The sequence below is a fragment of the Microcebus murinus genome, chromosome 12, assembly GCF_040939455.1.
Source record: "Microcebus murinus isolate Inina chromosome 12, M.murinus_Inina_mat1.0, whole genome shotgun sequence".
In the NCBI taxonomy this organism is placed as follows: Eukaryota; Metazoa; Chordata; class Mammalia; order Primates; family Cheirogaleidae; genus Microcebus; species Microcebus murinus.
The window spans coordinates 33,737,110-33,756,491 of record NC_134115.1 but is presented as its reverse complement, the minus strand read 5'-3'; the positions used below and the strand labels follow the sequence as shown (position 1 = coordinate 33,756,491).

Genomic DNA, 19,382 nt, shown 5'->3' with positions numbered 1-19,382 from the left:
TGCCAGAGGTTTGGGAATTCTGTCTCCCTGGCATTTCAGTGCCTCCATCTATCCTGATTTCATCAATTGCTCCCAGCTTCCTCTATCGTGTACCCAGTTCTTTCCCTCCCTTTACCACCCTCAGCTCTTCTGTGACCATAAAACTAACTGCCAGCATTGGCCTCACCTAGCAGCCTCTCAAAACAGAGACCTAGCAAGAAACAGCCACCTCAGGGCCTTTTGTTGTAGGAGTGATGGTCTGAGAACAGACACCATGGTGCAACTTGAGTTTTTGTCTTTTTAAGTTGGGTCTGTGATTAGCTACCCCTCACCACTTTGCATTGGATTTTTTTTTTTTCCTTTGAGACAAGAGTCTCACTCTGTTGCCCAGGCTAGAGTGCCGTGGCGTCAGCCTAGCTCACAGCAACCTCAAACTCCTGGGCTCAAGTGATCCTCTGCCTCAGCCTCCCAAGTAGCTGGGACTACAGGCATGTGCCACCATGACTGGCTAATTTTTTCTCTACACATTTTTAGTTGTCCCGCTAATTTCTTTCTATTTTTAGTAGAGACGGGGTCTTGCTCTTGCTCAAGCTAGTCTCAAACTCCTGACCTTGAGCAATCCATCCGCCCCTGCCTCCCAGAGTGCTAGGATTACAGGTGTGAGCCACTGTGCCCAGCCAGTAATTTTTTAAAATAAAGAAAACCCATGAGTTTTAGCTGCTTGTGAGAGCCATCCGGACTTTAGCAGGTCCTCCTGTTGCTCTTTCCCAATCAGCCCAGCATGCTGCAATACACCAGCTTCCTTTTACCCCTTAGCAACTGTTCTGACAAGCATGGTAAAGTATTAGGTTGGTGCAAAAGTAATTGCGTTTTAGGATTATGAATTTTAAATCATTATAACTAGGCTCAAACACATCTTTATTAATCAAAATAGAAACCACTACAATCGACACATTTTTGCCAATGAGAAATAAGTTTGTTTATTCCTGTCGTGTAAAAATCTGTGCTTTGAGATTTGACGAACTCTTGGAAATCATCTTCTGCATCCTGCTGCTTGTGGAAGCATTTTCCCTGCAAAAAAGTTGTCCACATACTGAAGAAGTGGTAGTTGGTTGGTGAGAGGTCAGGTGAATATGGCGGATGAGGCAAAACTCCGTAGCCTAGTTCATTTAACTTCTGAAGCATTTGTTGTGCAACGTGCGGTCGGGTGTTATTGTGGAGAACTGGGCCCTTTCTGTTGACTGATGCTGGCTGCAGGCACTGACTGCAGTTTTCAGTGCATCCCATCGATTTGCTGAGCATACTTCTCAGATGCAATGGTCTCGCTGGGATTCACAGAGCTGTAGTGGATCAGACTGGTGGCAGACCGCCAGACAGTGACTATGACCTTTTTTTGGTGCAAGTTTGGCTTTGGAGCTTCTTCTCAGTTCTACCACTGAGCTGGTCATCACCTACTGTCATACAAAATCCACTTTTGTCACATGTCACAATCTGATCTGAGAAATGGTACATTGTTCTTGCGTAGGAAACAGTTTAAAACAATGATTTTTTTGATTTTCGGTCAGCTCATTAGGCACTCACTTATCAAGCTTTTTCACCTGTCCAATTTCCTTCAAATGCTGAATGACCATAGAGCTGTCAACACTGAGTTCTTAGGCAACTTCTCCTGTAGTTGTAAGAGGATCAGCTTCGAGGATTGCTCTCAATTGGTCGTTGTCAAGTTTGGGGATGGTGGGCCCACTACAGTCCTCATTTTCAAGGCTCTCATCTACCTTGCAAAACTTCTTGAACCACCATTGCCCTGTACATTCATTAGCAATTCCTGGGCCAAATGCGTTGTTGATGTTGCGAGTTGTCTCTGCTGCTTTGCCACCCCTTTTGAACTTGAGTAAGAAAATCGCTCAAATTTGCTTTTTGTCTAACATCATTTCCATAGTCTAAAATAAATATAAAATAAACAGCAAGTAATAAGTCATTAGCATAAAAACATAAAGTGAGAAATGTGCATTAAAATGATGTATAACATAATCATATTTATTCAAGAATGTATTCCAATATCAAAGAGCAAATTTCAACAATGCTAAAACCACAATTACTAAAACCACATCTTGCACATGATGGTGTCTGTGCAGAATGTAGTTGATAAGTGCTGGAACACAGAGGCAGGGCCTGTTGACAGGAAGGCAAACACAGTGATTCTGCCATGACCTCCCAAAAATCCACACATGTACCTGCCTTAAAAACTCACTAGTCCCATTGAGCAACTGCTACTGTAACTCAGAGTAGTCTGTCTGTAGGAAGGAGCAGACAGACCAAGACAGAAAACCCAGATGCTGGAATCTCTCTCCTGAAACTACCCCAGTGAGTAACTGGACTGCCTAGGAGCTAAGCTAAGAACAAGGCAAAGACTGCTGGAGTTGGATGGTCTCTAAGATATACCAGCAACCAGCAAAGGATGACTTCTGCCCAAGGAACGGTATTGTTTCTCTTGGGAATTTGAGAAGGGGCTGGAAGTGTGCTGTTTAAATAAATATTACACTTGTCCTCCTTTTGGCAACCATTACCACTACTGCCAGATGTTTTAGCTCCAGAAGCAGCTGTGCCAAATAGAAGGCTGGAACCCCGCCAGACACGTCCATGTTTGCAGCAGACAGGAGCACTGCCTGGCCTCTACATACCACTCTGAATTGACTCACAGTACCATTTCCAGGACTTGCACCAAGGGACAGAGGCTCCTGCTATACAGTATTTGATATGTCCAAAGCAACATGGCCCTTCTCCTAATTCTGGGAGGATGGATGGATGGATGGATGGATGGATGGATGGATGGATGGATGGATGGATGGATGGATAAATAAAGGAACATGGCCCCTTAGTTCTGGATCTGAATTCTGTATGGGCAGAAGCAGATTCAAATGTCAACTGCACATAGTAAGATTGGAGTGTGTGTGGTAGGCAGAATTCTAAGATTCCCAGCCCCTGGTTACTCAAACACAAATCTAGGTACTGCTGTCATCAGTTGACCTTAAGATAGGGAGATTATCCAGGTGGGTCTATTATGAGTCATTTAAAAGCAATGTTTTCCCCAGCTTGCATCACAAGAGGAAGCCAGATTCGAAGCACCAGGATTCCAGGCACCATTGCTGGCTTAAGATGGAGGGAACCAAGTGCACAGGAATGCAGGCAGTGTCTATAAGCTGAGAGTTGTCCCGGCTGACAAGACAGCAAGGAAACAGTGACTTCAGTCCTACACTCTGAATTCTGCCAACAACCAGAATGAGCTGGAAGCATGTTCTTTCTTTCCCAGAGCCTTCAGGTGAGAGCCCAGCCCAGCTGACACCTTGACATCAGCCTTATGACACTCTAAGCAGAGAACCCAACCAAGCCTGCCTGGATGTCTGACCTACAGAACTGTGAAATGATAACTGGGTGTTGTTTTAAGCTGCTAAGTTTGTGGGCATTTGTGATAGCCTGCTGAATTACCAACGCAACATGTAACGCTCTCAGCAAGTGCCTCAGTTCAGAATGTCCTGGCATTCCTCAGTGTTAGTGCTCTACCTCCACATCCTCCCACCCCATCATCAGAGCACAGCCTTTCTCTGACCCCTTTTCATTGAAAAATAAAAGAGAACCAAGAGGGACTGGTGAGGCAAAGACCTGTGCTTACTTCAAAAGCCCACCCCAGGTGGAGGATACCATTTGGAATTCCAGCAGAAAGAATTAGCTCTTTCCCCTTCTACCAACTCCAACCCCATACACACACCAAATGTAGACTCTATTAGTTGGCAGGGGAAATCTACCATAGGTCCTGAGTATTCCCACACATTCTTGCTGGGTGGGAATACCCTTTACCTCTTTACCTGAGTCCTTTCTCAGAACAGTGTTTGCGGCAAGCAATCTTGAGGGATGGAGTAACACCTTCATCGGGAAAAAAGAACAGACCTGCACAAAAGAGGCGGAGTCCCCAAGCACACAAGTTTCTTGGCTGTGATGCAAACCCATTATCTGCATGGTATCTACCCGGGCCCCTCCACGTCCACTGTGGGATGTGGGGGGTAGGGAAACCAATATAAACAAGAAACTTATGCTGTTGACTATGCTGAGTAATCCAAGTTCTTCGTCTCTGACCCAGGACTCTCATGTCTTCTGCTAGCATCAACAAACCAGTAATAATCTAATTTATTAACTTGTAAGCAGGGAAAATCCAAGATGTTGACTCTATTACATTAAGATCTTTACATCAAGAGATCTAATGTCTTTACATTATAAATTTCAAAGGAACAAAATATCCTTTTTGAATTTTCTTGTGGAGATAAAAAATTTACACTATACGGTTATTGTGAGAATAAAACAAAATGTATAGCACACCTGGGCTGCGGAAAACACCCAGAACTTTAGCTGGACCCCCGCCCTCTACAGCTACCCATCCCTCACATATGCATACAATGAAGCAGATAAGAATCAGTATTGTGTCCATAATAGCAATCCACTCAGAAGAGATCAAATAGTCTAATCTAGCAATTTCTGACCTTTGCACAGCACTGCATGACTCAAAATGACTTTCACACGTATTATCTCATTTAATCCCCACAACAGAAACCAAGCCTCAAAGAGGTTAAGTCCTTGCAGAAAGAACGGTAACCACAGGTTACTCCACAGGTCTGGAAAATGACCCTAAGCCCAGGCATGTGGGCTGAGGAAGCATGGCTGAACACAGCTGCAACTCTGTTCTAGCAGGACAACCGTGTCCTGAGGGCACACTCTTCCTCCAGGTAAGCCGAGGGCTCTCTTACAGTGACTGGGCCTCCTGAGGAATATCGATGCCACTGGAGAAATGGCAGGAAACCACATGATACAGAGATGTCTTTTATTTGTATATAGATTTTTAAAAAAAAAAAAAACAGAAAATTAAGCAAGTCCTTAATATAAGTAGCTGTCCTGACCTGGAAGAACACATTTGGACTTGGTCCCTTTGCTGTCCTTGGCAGTCTCTGCTTTGTCTGTAGGCACTGGGGCCTTATCTTGTGACAGGTATCACTTGAGGGTCTTGCTAAGGCTGGAGAAGCCAACGCCAACACAGGTCATCAGTACTTTATCCCCGCCCTTGAGTTCTTCACCACATGGCTTGGTTTCAATTTTAAACATAATCTGGAAAAAGCTCTTCAAATGCCGCAAAAATTCTATCCTAAAAAAAAAAGAAGAAGAATAAATAAAAAGGAATTCATTTCTTAAAAGATTTCTCCTCCCCCCACCTAGAATGCAAGCTTTTAATTTCCCAGATCAAGAAGGACTGAGATTAAAACATCTCACCAAATCTGATTAAATAGTATATATTTCCAGCCTACCAGTTTCCAAAGGAGATTTAGATAACTTGCAGAGATGCATGCAATACAGCAAGATAAATAGGGGGAAAAAAGGTTAATAGCACATAAGTCACTTAGTCCTACACACCCATTAGGGGGTGGATATAAATATAGTGATAATTTTTTTTTTTTTTTTAAAGACCGGGTCTTGCTAGGTTGCCCAGGCTAGACTCCTACTCCTGGGCTCAAGCTATCCTCCTACCTCAGCCTTCCAAGTAGCTGGGACTAGAGTACAGGCATGAGCCACTACGCTTGGCATTTGAGTGGCCCACGCAAAGACAGAACTTCCAACCAAAAAAACCCAAAAATAAAAATCCTTCCCTTGTGAAGATTTCAATCTAGTGGTACAGACAAGATGAGTAAGTTAAATATTCTTGAAAAGTACTATGGAAATTTAAATAAAGCAAACAACACAGATGGGGAAGAACTGTGGGTATTAACAGTGTTTGTGCATTTTTGGCAGGAGGCAATATTACATAAAGTGGCCACGGAAAAGCTCACAATAAACACAGCAAGGCGTTTCATAGGGCTATTTCTTATAATCCCCCTTTAACACAGAGGGATGGCACCACCCCAAGAATACCTTGCGAAAAGCAATTCTATGGCTGGACCACAATACGGGTATACAGGTTTCTAATGGTCTGCCCTAGCAGACCCAGCATCCCCCCAGCTAGCCTGACCAAACACTCACCTGCAGACTTCATTAAATACACAGGTTCCTGAGGTTCTGATCAGCTTACAACCACCAGTAGGAAGAAGCATCCATGTGGAAGAACTCAGAAATATATGCCACATGCAAAGTTGTCCCCTCCTCATGTCCTACCAGGCCCTGTGCTCCCCAGTGCATAGAGGCCAGAAATATATTAACAAGCATCCCTGGCAATTCTCATCAAGCAAGTGTGGGAAATACTGGTTTAGCGAAGAACAATGGTCTGCACACCTGCAATGAAGTATTACAAAAACCTTGTATTGTGCTGCCTCCCAATCAAACCCTAGCGAGATGGTTCTCAACCTCAACTGCACACCTGAGAAGCTTCAAAAATACTGACCCTAGACATGCAGATCTATGGAATAGAATTGAGAGTCAAGAAATAAACCCACACATTTATGGTCAATTGATAATTTGATGGGGAAAGAGTAATCTTTTCAACAAATGGTGCTAGAACAACTGGATATCCACATGCAAAAGAATGAAGTAAGACCCCTTCCTCACATCATACACAAAAGTTAATAACTCAGATCAAAGGCTTAACTCTAAGAGCTAAAAACTATAAAAATTCATTGGAGTCAATCTTCATTATATTGGGCTAGGTAATAGTCTCTTAACCATTTCTTAAATACAACACCAAAAGCATAGTAATTAAGAGAAAAAAAAAGAAATCAGATTCCATCAAAATTAAAATCTTTTGTGCATCAAAGGACATTACCAAGAAAGTGAAAAGACAACCTACAGGATAGGAGAAAATATTTGCAAGTCATATATATGACAAAGGTCTGATACCTAAAATATATAAAGAATGTTTACAACTTGATACTAATAATAAACTTTAAAATTCAAAGATGTGAGAGAGACCTAAATAGACATTTCCTCAAAGAAGACACACAAATATCCAATAAGCACATAAAAAAATGTTCATCATTAGTTATTAGGAAAATGAAAATCAAAACCACTATGAGATACCACTTCATACCCAATAGGATAGTTATAATAAAAAAGACAGACAATAACAAAAGTGGGGGCAAGGATGTAGAGAAATCAGAACCCTCATACACTGCTGGTGAGAATGTAAAATGGTATAGCCACTATGGAAAACAATCTGGAAGTTCCTCAAAATATTGAACAAGGAGTTACCATTTGACACAGTAATTCTACTCATAGGTTTACATGCAAGAGAAATAAAAACATAAACCCACACAAAAACTTGTACCTAAATGTTTGTAGAAACAACCCAACTGTCCATCAACTGATGGACAGATAAATAAAATGTGGTATATCCATCCAAGGGAATATTATTCAGCCATAAAAAAGGAATGAAGTACTGATACAACATGGGCGAACCCTGAAAACATTATGCTAAGTCAAAGAAGCCAGTAGCAAAGGACCACATATTGTATGCTTCTAATTACAGTATATGAAATAGCCACAACAGGCAAACCTATTACAGAGACAGAAAGTAGATTAGTGGTTGCCTGGGTCTAGGGACAGTGGGATGAACAGACAGCGACTGCTAATGGCCACAGGATTTTGTTCTAGGGTGAAGAAAATGTTCTAACATTAGATTGTGGTTGTGTTTATACATCTCTGTGAATATGCTAAAAACTTTACACTTTAAATGGGTAAACTATGTAGTATGTGAATTATATCTCAATAAAGCTGTTTAAAATAAATCAATACATATTTGTGACACTAAAAAACAATACTGATCCTGGTTCTCACCCCTATTTCATGCATGCCAAACTACACATAAAGCCTACTTCCATGAGTTTTCCACCCCTGGCAGTAGCCTATCCTGAGCACTGATCTAGTCAAAGGAGGGAAAAGCCAATGAGGAAAAAAGGGGGCCTGAATAATTCCCTACCCTGTCTGGCTGAAAGGACCAGCACATCAGGGGCCAAGAGATGAAATGGTTAGTGCCCTAGAGAGCAGGAGTTCTGGTGAGTGCTGCATGCTCACAGAAAAATCTCCCAATTCTTAGCTTTCCCTTCCACCTGGGAATGTGCAACTTCATTTCCACCATCTTTAAAATAACATTCTGTTAGTCAACTCTTCTAAAGGCTCTCCTAGCCAATAACCCCCACCCCACCCCATGTTTCCCTCCCCTCTGAATTTCCACAGCATTCTCTGCTTATGTTGTCTAATTAAATGTTTATGTATAGTTGTCCCCATAACTGTCCTCTTCTCCTTTATTAAATTATATAAGTACCTCAAGGGCAATGACCTCTATCATTGAAACCCATTATTCAAGGAAGGCACTACATAAGGCTCTCAATATAGAGGCACCAAATAGAACTTGGGAGTTAAGGGCAATTTTGAGAAAAAAATTCAACATTCTCGGCAATTAAGGGACATTCTCTCCCCTGCTGGCTTTCCTTTCTTACTAACCAATTAAAGTTTTGTTGTTACTTGCTTTCCATCCATCCATCCCACCACCTCTGCTACCCAGTCCTAGGGAAAAAGAAAACAAACACATCAAACCCACAGGTAAATAGCCCACATCTGTGGGCAGAGCTTCCAGCTGGCAGCAGCTCAGAAAAAGCCAGCCATCTCACCTGCCTGCATGAACAGCTTGGCCTCTCTTTCGCTGCTGCCTCAAACTAACGCAAACCTAGGGCGTGCTCTGCTCCCAGGGTCTCACCCTGCCGACTGCACTCTGAATCATTCAACTGTGCTTGGAAAACCAGACACCCTCCCGGCTGGCAGAATTCCTAAAGGGCCTCAGCTTGCTTCTGATCTGTTGGAGAAGGACAGGAAAAACACAGGCTTGAGTGTGTGCAGGCCTACCTATTTGCAACTTTGGGGTATTTGTAGTCGTTGGAACAGTTAGAAAAAGCAAAGTTGGTTCCACGTTTTACATAATGTTCTGCCAATCCCTCAGCCTGTCTGAGGAAGACTGTGTAAGAAGAGTGTATTTCAGAACGTCCTTCCCCCACCTTCAGCCCCATCATCCCTATGTCTCCAACAGCTAGCATATTAAAAAGCAAAAATGCTGGGATGGCATGTGTTGATGTTAAAAAAATTTTAAAAAAAAAGGAAGCAAAAATGCTCAGAAGCTGAGAAATAACCACAAAGATATTAAATCCTAATAAATAGCCTCCTTAAGAAAATGAAAACCGAAGAACGCCGTCCTGTATCTCCATGCACTTGAACAAAGTCTCACCTGGCGCTGGTCCACATCCTTCCCCACCACCCCATAACTCTGCACAGCTGCAGCCCCAGCAAGGCGCCACCCCCAAGTTCACAACGCTTCCCTGCCCTCCTCTGTCACGGCACTCTACTGCAGATTCACGCTTCCTAGGTACAGCCACACGGCCACACAGCCGGGACAGAGAGACCCATAGCTCACTGAGAGGAGCTCTGCCTTCGGTGAACGACCACCCACCCGCACTGTGCAAACAGCAGCTTCTCAAACCATTTTGTGGGATCTGATCACGGCTTCTTGCGACTCCTACGTGAAGCGCTTTAACTCCTGACTTACAGAATTGTATCTGCAATGAGACATACCCCACCCTTTTTTTTCAAGACAAAATGATTTATTTTCAGAAAACAAAAAATAACCAACTTTTCTATGAAGTCACTAGTCCATCTATCTGACAGGCAGGTTTCAAATAATTCTGAAGTGCAGAGATAACTTTTCTTGGGTATTTTCAAAAGGTGGGTTGTTCTACTGCCACTGCCGGTCAACAGGTAAGGCCATGAGGCTCCTGGTCATCTGCAAAATGAATCCCAATGGCCTAGGACTTGACAGGCTGCTGGGCGCCACCCCTTAAACACAGCCTCTGTCACTCAGTCCCCCTTCTGAAGCATGTTAGAGAATGGGGTGAGAGCAATCACGGGGTGAGCCCTCTGGCAGCTCCCTCAGACAAAAACCACGAGAGAAGGTCCTGCCTCCTGTTCCACCAAGCCATCTGGTTTCCATGCCACTAGGATATGGGACAGAGTCAGGGGTTACCTACATCTCAGGTGTAAGGAGATGCCATGGAAGCTGAGGAGAAAGGCCTGGGGGTAAGAAAAGAATCTGCTCAATGGGGTCTCCTGTAGTCATTACATAGCACCTTTTAAATATATTGGTAGTGCTTTTACTGCCAAATACCAGCTTTCCCTAAGACCAACCGACCTCTACTCCAAGAATGAAGGTATTAAATTCTGTTACACAGGCAGCAGGAAACAGTGAACCAGGCTAGCTGCGCCATCGAGGGATGAGGGTCCCAGGACTCACTCGAATAGGAACTCAGTACCAGCAGTCCACCGACCTTTTTTTCCCATCTAAAGTAAGGATACCCTTTGCTTTTACTATGTGCCAAATATGTTCTGGGGCTCATCAAACATAACTAAGGTGATGGGACTTTGCAGCATTTAAACCACTTTTCAAGGACAAGGGACAGTGGTTTTGTGCTCACAGGGTCTAGTAAAGCTGCTGAATCCAAAGAACAGCAGCCTTGGCCGGCAGTTCCCAGTTTTCCCGGGCACTATCTCATTCGATCTTCACGTGGCTGTGCTTCAGACAGGGCGAGCCGACAAGCCCTGATCAGCCGGTGTTTAACAAGGACAGCGGGCTCCAGCTTCCCCAGCACTTCCACAAGTGACAGAAAGAGGTCATTTATCACAGATAGAGAAAAACAAAGAGGCATGGTTTATTTTAGATTTCCAACTAAAGATAGAAGGAGATCATTTTACAGCAGAATTTGAAACGAAGACTCTCATGAAAAGATGTAACATGGCATCGTGCCTCAGGTAAGGTGCTTGGAGTCCAACAATGTGGATGGAATCCCAGCTCTTACATAAGAGCACGGTGGTTACGGGAAGCAGCAACTGTGGATGAGACTGTCCCCAGGTCTGAACCCAGCGTACTGTCTGTATGACCCGGGGCACATAATTTAACCTCTCCGTGCCTCAATCCCATAACCTATAAGATGGAGCATATATATGATAGTATCTGCCCTTTTCACCCGCACAAGGTTATGATAAAAACTAAATGAGTTAATATTTCTAAGCACTTAAAACAGTATTTGGCATACAGTAAACACGGTGTTTGTTAAATAAACACCTACCTTACAGAATTCATGGGAACAACCAACCAGATATAGGTAGTTTTGTTTGGTAATTAATGTAATTGGAGGAAGTGAATCATGAATTTAAAAATGAGTAAATACAGGACAGACATGGTGGTTCACACCTGTAATCCCAGCACTTTGGGATGCCGGGACAGGAAGAGAGGCCTGGAGTTCAAGACCCTTTCTCCACAGAAAATTTTTAAAATTAGCCAGATGCATGCCTGTAGTCTCAGCTACTCAGGGGGCTGAGGCTGGAGGATCACTTGAGCCCAGGAGTTCGAGGCTGCAGTGAGCTACAATGCAGCCACTGCACTCTAACCTGGGCAACAGATTGAGGTACTGTCTCAAAAAAAAAATAATAATAATTAAAAATAAAAAAAATTAAAAATAATGGATATGAATTTATAGGTAGCTGAGCAGACAATTTAAAGCTGGCTTCAGGCTGGAGATCACCCAAAACAACTTTACTAGGCCTCCTGGTGTTCAAAGTGACCTGACCAAGAGACTGGAAGGGGTCTCCAGGTAGGAACTGTGGCAGCCAGTACTGACTGAGCGCCTCACCTGGCCTCATTTAAGTTTTACCCTATCTCCACAAACCCATGACTTCAGGACCATGCACCTTATCTGCAGATGGGACCAAAGCTAGAAATGCTAAGTATCACTTCCACAGTCTCCTGGTGGCCCTGTGGCAGAGCCAGCACTCAAGTTCAGACAGGCTGGACTCCAAGGCCTAGCAGAATGCAGAAAGCTCCGGTAACCGCGGTATCCTTTTACACACAATTTCTGAAAGTGCCAATTAAGATACTCATTGATATATATTTTTCTTGCTATTAATCCAACTTTCAAATAAAGTATAAATCTTCCCTAAACTGTAAAATTAAGCTTGTTGAGGGGAGGGTGGAACCACTGTCACTAACTGTAAACCACCTAAAATTCAACAAACTTAATGGAAATAGAATCTCCACATACCAGTGTATTATCCAATACTATTTTATTCTCCTTAAAAAACACCTCTCTGAGCTTCCTGGAGAATGTCACACATATAGATTTATTTTCTCAAATAGCAAAAAAAAAACCACCAACAGCAATCTCCTGAAGTAAGACAGTGGGAAGAAGAAAATAAGCAACATAGAGACCCTACTTTCCAGAAAGGGTTTGAAAGCAACACTGAAAAAAAAAAATCCTTCTTAATCCCAGTGCTCTTTAAATAGACATTTAAAAAGCTACTGATACAAATCAAAACATGTGCACACTGCCAGAAGAAATATATTTTTTTAAACCAAGGAGGGTCTTGCTTCTGGTTTACTTTAGAAATTTGAGGTTTCACAAAACAAGTTTCTATGACTTTAACTGCACATAAAAATAAATGTGATAATCTGGTCTCCAAAGCTCTTGAATCCAATTAGAATAAACTGTTCCCCTGCCACGATGGTCCTGACTATAGATTCTGTCCCTTTTTGACCCTCAACTGTACTCACAATGTTAACTTTGTCTGCTGGGTCCCACCTTCTCCCTTGATCACTTTGGGCCTCTGGACCCTTCCACATTGATTAAGGGCAGAAACAGTCCCAAACGGATTCAGCTGTCTTGAAAATAAACTCCCTTAACCCTCCGGTGCTAGCTTACCAAAAAGAAAGGAGGCTGCCCTTTCCCACTCCCTGGCAGACCCCTTTGCCTGAAGCCCTGGGAGGCAGGCAATCTAGAAAAAGAGAATGTCTCTAAGCCGCAACCCCAAGCCTCAAAATACATCATCTTACAATTTGTCCTCCTCTTTTAAAGCTCCATTCAGAGCAGATCACTTTGTTTTCCCAGGAGATCCAGTAATTTTAGGCAATGTTTCCGAAAGAAAAGACACTGCAATTAATGTTTGGTGAAGGAGTGTATTGAAGAGGACACAGGAACTTTGTAAAATGTCCAGTCACATCTTGACCATCTCCAGCAAAACTGCCAACTTGAAAAGCAGGCCCTGGAGCCAAATTGAAAAAAATCTCCAAAAGTACAAACACACACACACACAAAAAAAAGTGTCAAGGAAAAACAAAAATATATATTCCACTTTTCACATAATGTTCTGCCAAACCCCCTGCCCCAGGACCACACACATTTTGAGACGAAGCCTCATGCTGTGTGAGTGGTCAGGTCTTCTGCAGCCCTGAAGCAAGGTCTGGGAAAACGGCAGTGACACCAGTTGACAAGCTGGCAGGGCCGTGGTGGCCACACAGCTGTTGGCTGCTTCCAGCAAACTCGTTATGGGAAGAGAATCTCCACAGCTAGGGTGCTGGACTTCCAGCCCTTGCCTCCTCTCCAAGTGCTAGCTACCACGTCTACTTTAGCAATGTTGACTACTGTTGTTAACATGCCATTTAGGGTTACTCAATTCACAGGTTTCCTGTCCTGTGAAATACTTTACACAAGTTATCAGGAGATAATGTGGTCCCCACCAGTTTCCTGCTTATCATCTCACTCCATTTCTAATAGAATGTATTCTCCTCCATTTTCCTGGTCCAAAAGAACCTCTCACCACCACCAAAAAAAAAAAAAAAAATAGAAGCAGCCTTCAGAAGAAACTCTTTCAAGCTCTTGGTTTCCACGCTTCGAAGCCTTGGCCCAAAGCTGCACTGCTGCATAACAGTCCTCACCCCTTTCTCAATGTGATGGCACCACCATTCTTCAGTTATCACAGTACTGTACCTTTCAGATATACAGCATCGGTACCATGATAACCGAAAAAGGACAGTTCAGTCTCATATCTACCTGAATACTTCCTCCCACCCAGCTCTCCACCCACAGATGGCCATTTGATGACCTCTAAGTACATAAGCATGTGCATCTGTGCACATACACACAAACACAATGTCAGTACTCAAACAGGCAGTTTTCTCATTTACTATAGATAAATGCTTCTTTTGCTGTGCTGTTTATAATTCAAGTATCTGGTTAGCTGTTCCTTTTGGAGAGTGCTTGCTTTTCTATCTTAGCAGTCAACTTCTGCTAACATCCAATGGCCCACTTCTACCATTTCCCTACTTTGTCCAGTAGCATTACTGCAAACCCTGCCTTTCTTCTTCTTTCTCAGCCAGCTCATACCCTATCATATTGGACAAAAAAACTACCCATTTTGCCATAGCAAGTGAGACTGCTAGGGAAAAGAGCGATAGCGAAAACTAATAACAAAATCCAAGCTACAAAGAACCAGTTGTTTACCTCCAAAATGGAAACAGAATCTAAAGCACAAACAAAAGTACTGCCTAGCAGATATCACACAAATGTAGTTAGTTACATGGGAATGACAGATGGGAATGTGGAAAGAAAGGAAGGCAAAAGTCCTTGTGTATAAAAATAATGACCATGTTAAGAGTGACAACTGCTGGCTCATTTAAGGATCAATATAAGCAGGTGTTCACAGTGACTGGCTATGCACAACACAACATCTTTGTCATTTTGTGCAATTAGGAAATTAAAACTGGATAGAATAATGAAGTTGAAAGAAAGTAACTTACGTGTAGGGAGAGAGTGGTCCTAGCAGGACTTTGGAAACATCCTGCTGTCCAAGGGTCATGAACAGTAGAGCCAGGCTTTGGTTGGTCGAGTCCACACAGCCACCCTGTAAACACAAATTAATCATTGTACAAAGCAGAAAACGGACAAAAAAAGAGAGGAAGGGAAAAAACCCAGAAATATATACTCAGAATATCAAAATCCACAGAAGAGCAGCCTGCAAAGTCAGGAAATAATAAAACAGTATATAGATTTTATAATCCTTGTATTGACTAACTTTAGGGATTAAGCTAACAGGTAATCAAAGCAACTGTGATAGCTAAGATTATCCGAATGAATAGACATTCGAATCTCCTGAAGTGAATCTAATGAGAAATGAAACTTTCCCTTTATAATTAAAGCAGCAAGAGGATGCCATTTTTATTGAATGTAAGTCCAAAGAAAAGCACAATCAGTTCTAGGAAATGTATAGTTAATCCTAAGGATCAAGTAGATGACACTTATATTTATTTGTTATATATTTGTTCTGTTATAGAACACAGTCAATCTGACATGAAATAGCTTTTAGGGACTTACTATTACACTTACGCAAATACATTCAGAAACTGCTTGCCATGCTATATTAACTTCTCTATCTCCGCCTGCGTGCCTTATAACTGCAGAGCTGTTATATTTAAATCCCTCCATTCTTATCATTTAATTATTATTCCCCCCTTCCTTTTCTTCCAAATTAATAAGCAGGACAGAATTCTCTTTTAAACACTTTTTCCTGAAGCACAATTGCTTCGGCTGCCTTTCTTCTTTCATTCTTGATTTTTCTCAACCATTCCAGCCATTCTGTTTCTATTAGATGCATATATAACTGCTGTTTAAATTTGTACCTTAAAAATGTCTGTCTTTCTGGTCATTCTTTCTGGAATAACCTTATTTAAAATGACTTAAATTTAAATTATACATAGTAAAAGCAAGATGATTTCGAATTCCTACATATTTTGCACAGATCACAATAAGAAATCGTTTCTGACCACAGCATATTACTATCCAAGGCTAGACTGAACAGACAGGTGACCAGTCAGCACTGTTCATGTGGGTACACCCCCTCCTTTCTAATGTATGTAGGGTAGGGTGTAAATCAATTCTCAGGTGCAGACACTCATTCGCTGGCTGTCAGACTTCATTAGTAGCCTTGATAATAGTGTAAAAAAAAAAGGGGATTTATCCTACCACTAGCCTTTACGAAAATGTATTGCTCTTCCTTAAACTACCTAAGTTAATGAAGGACAGGGAACAATATTTATCTCGCTCAGCAAATTGTAGGACAACAAGAGTTCCTTTTCCACCCAAAAAGGAAAACCTGGCCCATGGAGAATATGAGGATCAACAAACTAATTCTGTGTCTTGCTCCCTTTCACGAGACTGCCTAAAATTAAACAGGTTCTCTTTAGATTCTGCTTCCTGTCACTGTTATTATTCCACTATTCTCAACTGATTCCTATCATATGCCAGACCAATATTTTCATGCAATAAATATGTTATGGTCCATGTACAGGACATCGTGGAGGGAGTGGGGAGTGGGTGCTATCAGACTGCCAAGGTGGGAGTGGGGGTAGTAGGGGTGGGGAGGTAGCAGGGGAGAGGGAGGAGGTATCACTCTGCCGACACCAGAGGATTTGGGGAGTGGGGACTTGAGCTAATCCTGGAGGGAAGAGCAAGGTTGGGAGAGGAAGGAAGGGCAGGACAATGGGGGAAATAATGACCCAGAGCCAGCAGGGAACAGCCAGGAAGCCAGCCTGAAAGGCACTGCGAGCCGTCTGTGGAGAAGTATGTACAACAGAGAGAACGTGGGCAGCCAAACTGAGGTGGTGCTTTCCTAAATGGGTCAAGAATTCTGACTTCATCTTAGGAAAGTGGAAAACTAATGAGGGTCTCTGTGCACAAGAATGAAGGGATCAGATCAGAGTTTTAGATGGAGATTCGGACTGAAAAGGGTGTTGCAAGGGATTTGGAAAGAACCACCTCTCTGGAGATGCAAAAGGCCAGAACGCACAGTGCAGGAGTGGGGCAGGGCGGGAAGGCAGGCGATGGATGGAGCAGTGACGAGGATGGAAAGAAAAGGGCAGTACCACAAAGCCTGGGACAGAATGGAGAGAGCTTGGTGACTGACAAGAAAACAGGAGGGATTAGATCAGAGGCTTAAAACTTTGATAACCACCACCTTTAAAAGGGATGGATTTTTACTACTCATTCAAATCATGTCATAGCACAGTTCTGAAGAGAATTATTCAGAGAAGAATGAAGTATTTTCACCCTTTTTAATAATAAAGATCATGGGCACACAAAGGAAATTTTCTTAATGACTAAAACAAAACAAAACAAACTTCCTCCAGGCATAATGAAATGGTTTAATGTAGATCTCAACTGAAGAAAAAAATTCAAATAACCTAATCCAAGCTGCATGTTTTTCCTGTTGTAGACTGGTGGGCTGTGCTTTCACCCTGAGTTTTATCATCTGCTATTTATGGGGATATGAAGCCCACACTGTAGCTGTGCCCATAGGCTCCTGCTGGACTGCTCTGTAATGTGATGCTTCCAATTCTCCCACGGTCTACTAGAAAGGGATGGAAGTGTCCCCACAGTCAGTCAGAGAGAAGGCCTGCCAGCCACTACACGACAAAGAAAAGAAAACCTGCACAAGTCAACAAGGGGCTTAGGATCACATATATCAGATACCTTTTCTCCCCACTTAGAAATGTTTGGATGACAAACTTGGTGAATTAAGTAATTGGCAGGGCAACCTCCTGATCATTTACCCCTAAACCTTTAGTTACTACCCACCTTTCAAAAAATTACTAAATTTAGCATGAAAAATGGAACTGATTTAGCATCCAAAAATCTGAGGCCAGCCCTTGACTGCACAGGACTTGTGAAAAAATACCTCCTCCTTCAGGAGGATTTCATCTCCTGCCTCTAAGATTTCCCAAGTAAACGGTGAATAGGGAGGACAGAGCCCCTATTCAAACTTACCTGCCCTGCCAGGGCCAGATCCAGTGAGCCTAGATCTCTACTTACTATTTCAACTAATCTATTAAACCAATTAATGCTAAACTCTTTGGCTTAAGTCCTTGGAAGAGGAAGAAAGTTGCCAGGGGGTAAGAATGAGAGACAACAAACTACTTCCTGATCAATCCTCTCCCAGACCCTGCAGAGGCTGAGGACATACCCTGTAGATTTCCTCCAGCAGCAGCCTGGCACAGTTCCTGCCGAGGTCCTCTGGAAGCACTGCTGTTCCCTGGCCCTGGGGGTTGGAGGCCAGTTCAGCACTGAGGAAGGTGCCATTGGTGGTCTCAGCAACCAGTGACAACCCAAAGCCGGGAGACCTGGGGATACAAAGGCAAAGACACTGAGTAGGGTTAATGAAATGGGGTTTATATTCACCAGCAAATAGAAAGAGAAGACACTTTTTTGGTGGCACTGTATTCTAAGTTCTAAGGCTTCCTTCTGGCTACATTAACCTCATAGCATTGCTATTAGCTTACACTGCAGACGTGGATGACTTAGTGAGGGCCTTAGTGAGGGCACAGAAGGCAGAAACAAGAGAGATGAGAGATCGAATTGCTTTTCCTATTAGCCCTCCCTTCCTCTATCTCCTACACTGTACATGCTCATACTGTGAGAGATTATAACAATCAACAGTATATAAGATAACATTAACAAGGGCTACCAGATACTGAGTACCTACTTTCTGCCAATCGCTGAGGTAGGGGCTTTGCAAATAGAATTTGTGATACTATATCTCTGCAGAGTAGATGTCACTGTCTTCATTTTACAAATGAGGAAATGGAGAAATGAAGCAACCTGTACCAGGTCCACACAACTAGAACGTGAGCTTCAAACAGAGATCTCCCAGATTCCAAAGTCCACACAAGTTCCCCGCCACAGTGCTGACTCGACCCTCAGCTACACCAACTCAGGAGGTATGAAAGGCCTGGAAACCACCTGACCAGATCGTCCCGAAAAACATCAGGCTTTTGCCCTCATAAGGAAAACGGCCACACAAGCCAGAAAGGGACTGGAAAAGATACACCTTTACGTTTTTGTCCCCAAGGGACAGCTCTAAACTTAGACTTCAATTATATTATCAATGAGCTGGCACCATGTTCTCTCCTATTGTGTTTCCACCACCCAACAGCCAGAACCTAACACCCTTCTTGCCCAGGACCATCACTGATGCATCCATTCATGCATCCAACAAACACCTGGGAGAAGCTTCCATGGGTCAGGAACTGGGGACATCAGGGTAAACACCAGACTTCCTGCCCTCACAAACTCTAGTGACAACCAGTTTGGCCACAAAAGAAAATCAGTCCAAAAACAACGAAACAAGCACCTCTCCACAAAATTGTAAAACCTAACACCTCAAATCTACTTTGCCCAATGCCTTTTAAGTAAAAATGTCATCAGGAAAGGCACAGCAGCCTTCCCAGCAGTCCAATCCACATACTGTCACAATACTGACCTTCCTCCATTAACACAATTTATGGTCATGAAATGCTTTCTGTGTGTCCAGCAGACCAGCCAAAATATTTGTTTCAGAAAAACTATGTGTAAAATTAGTGATGTTTCAAATGTACTATGTGGGCTCACTATATGGAAAAATTATATTGGTCAGTCCTTAACTTCTTAAAAATAAAATTCAACTACCTATGCAGTCAGGGGTTAATAATGCTTGCCAAGGGAAGGGGGTGCAGTGAGTTACCCATTTAATCAAAG

At 42.8% G+C, this 19,382-nt stretch overlaps 1 protein-coding gene across 2 annotated transcripts in view; it reads right to left on the bottom strand.

Moving 5' to 3' along the window:
* Window positions 1-880: 880 nt before the first annotated feature.
* The window catches only part of RCL1 (RNA terminal phosphate cyclase like 1), a 58,993-nt gene continuing 40,491 nt past the window's right edge, over window positions 881-19,382 (bottom strand). The window contains exons 7-10 of one of the 2 annotated variants that reach the window (XR_001147052.3): window positions 17,833-17,989; window positions 14,615-14,718; window positions 4,923-5,164; window positions 881-1,916 (exon numbers count right to left, since the gene is read on the bottom strand). Coding sequence is in view for 1 of the 2 variants with exons in the window: in XM_012737806.2 (XP_012593260.1) it covers window positions 5,014-5,164; window positions 14,615-14,718; window positions 17,833-17,989 (412 nt within the window). In the remaining variant the exon portion in view is untranslated. Of the gene's footprint in view, window positions 1,917-4,832; window positions 5,165-14,614; window positions 14,719-17,832; window positions 17,990-19,382 lie in introns of those variants that run through there. The other variant, XM_012737806.2, reaches the window with a different exon arrangement.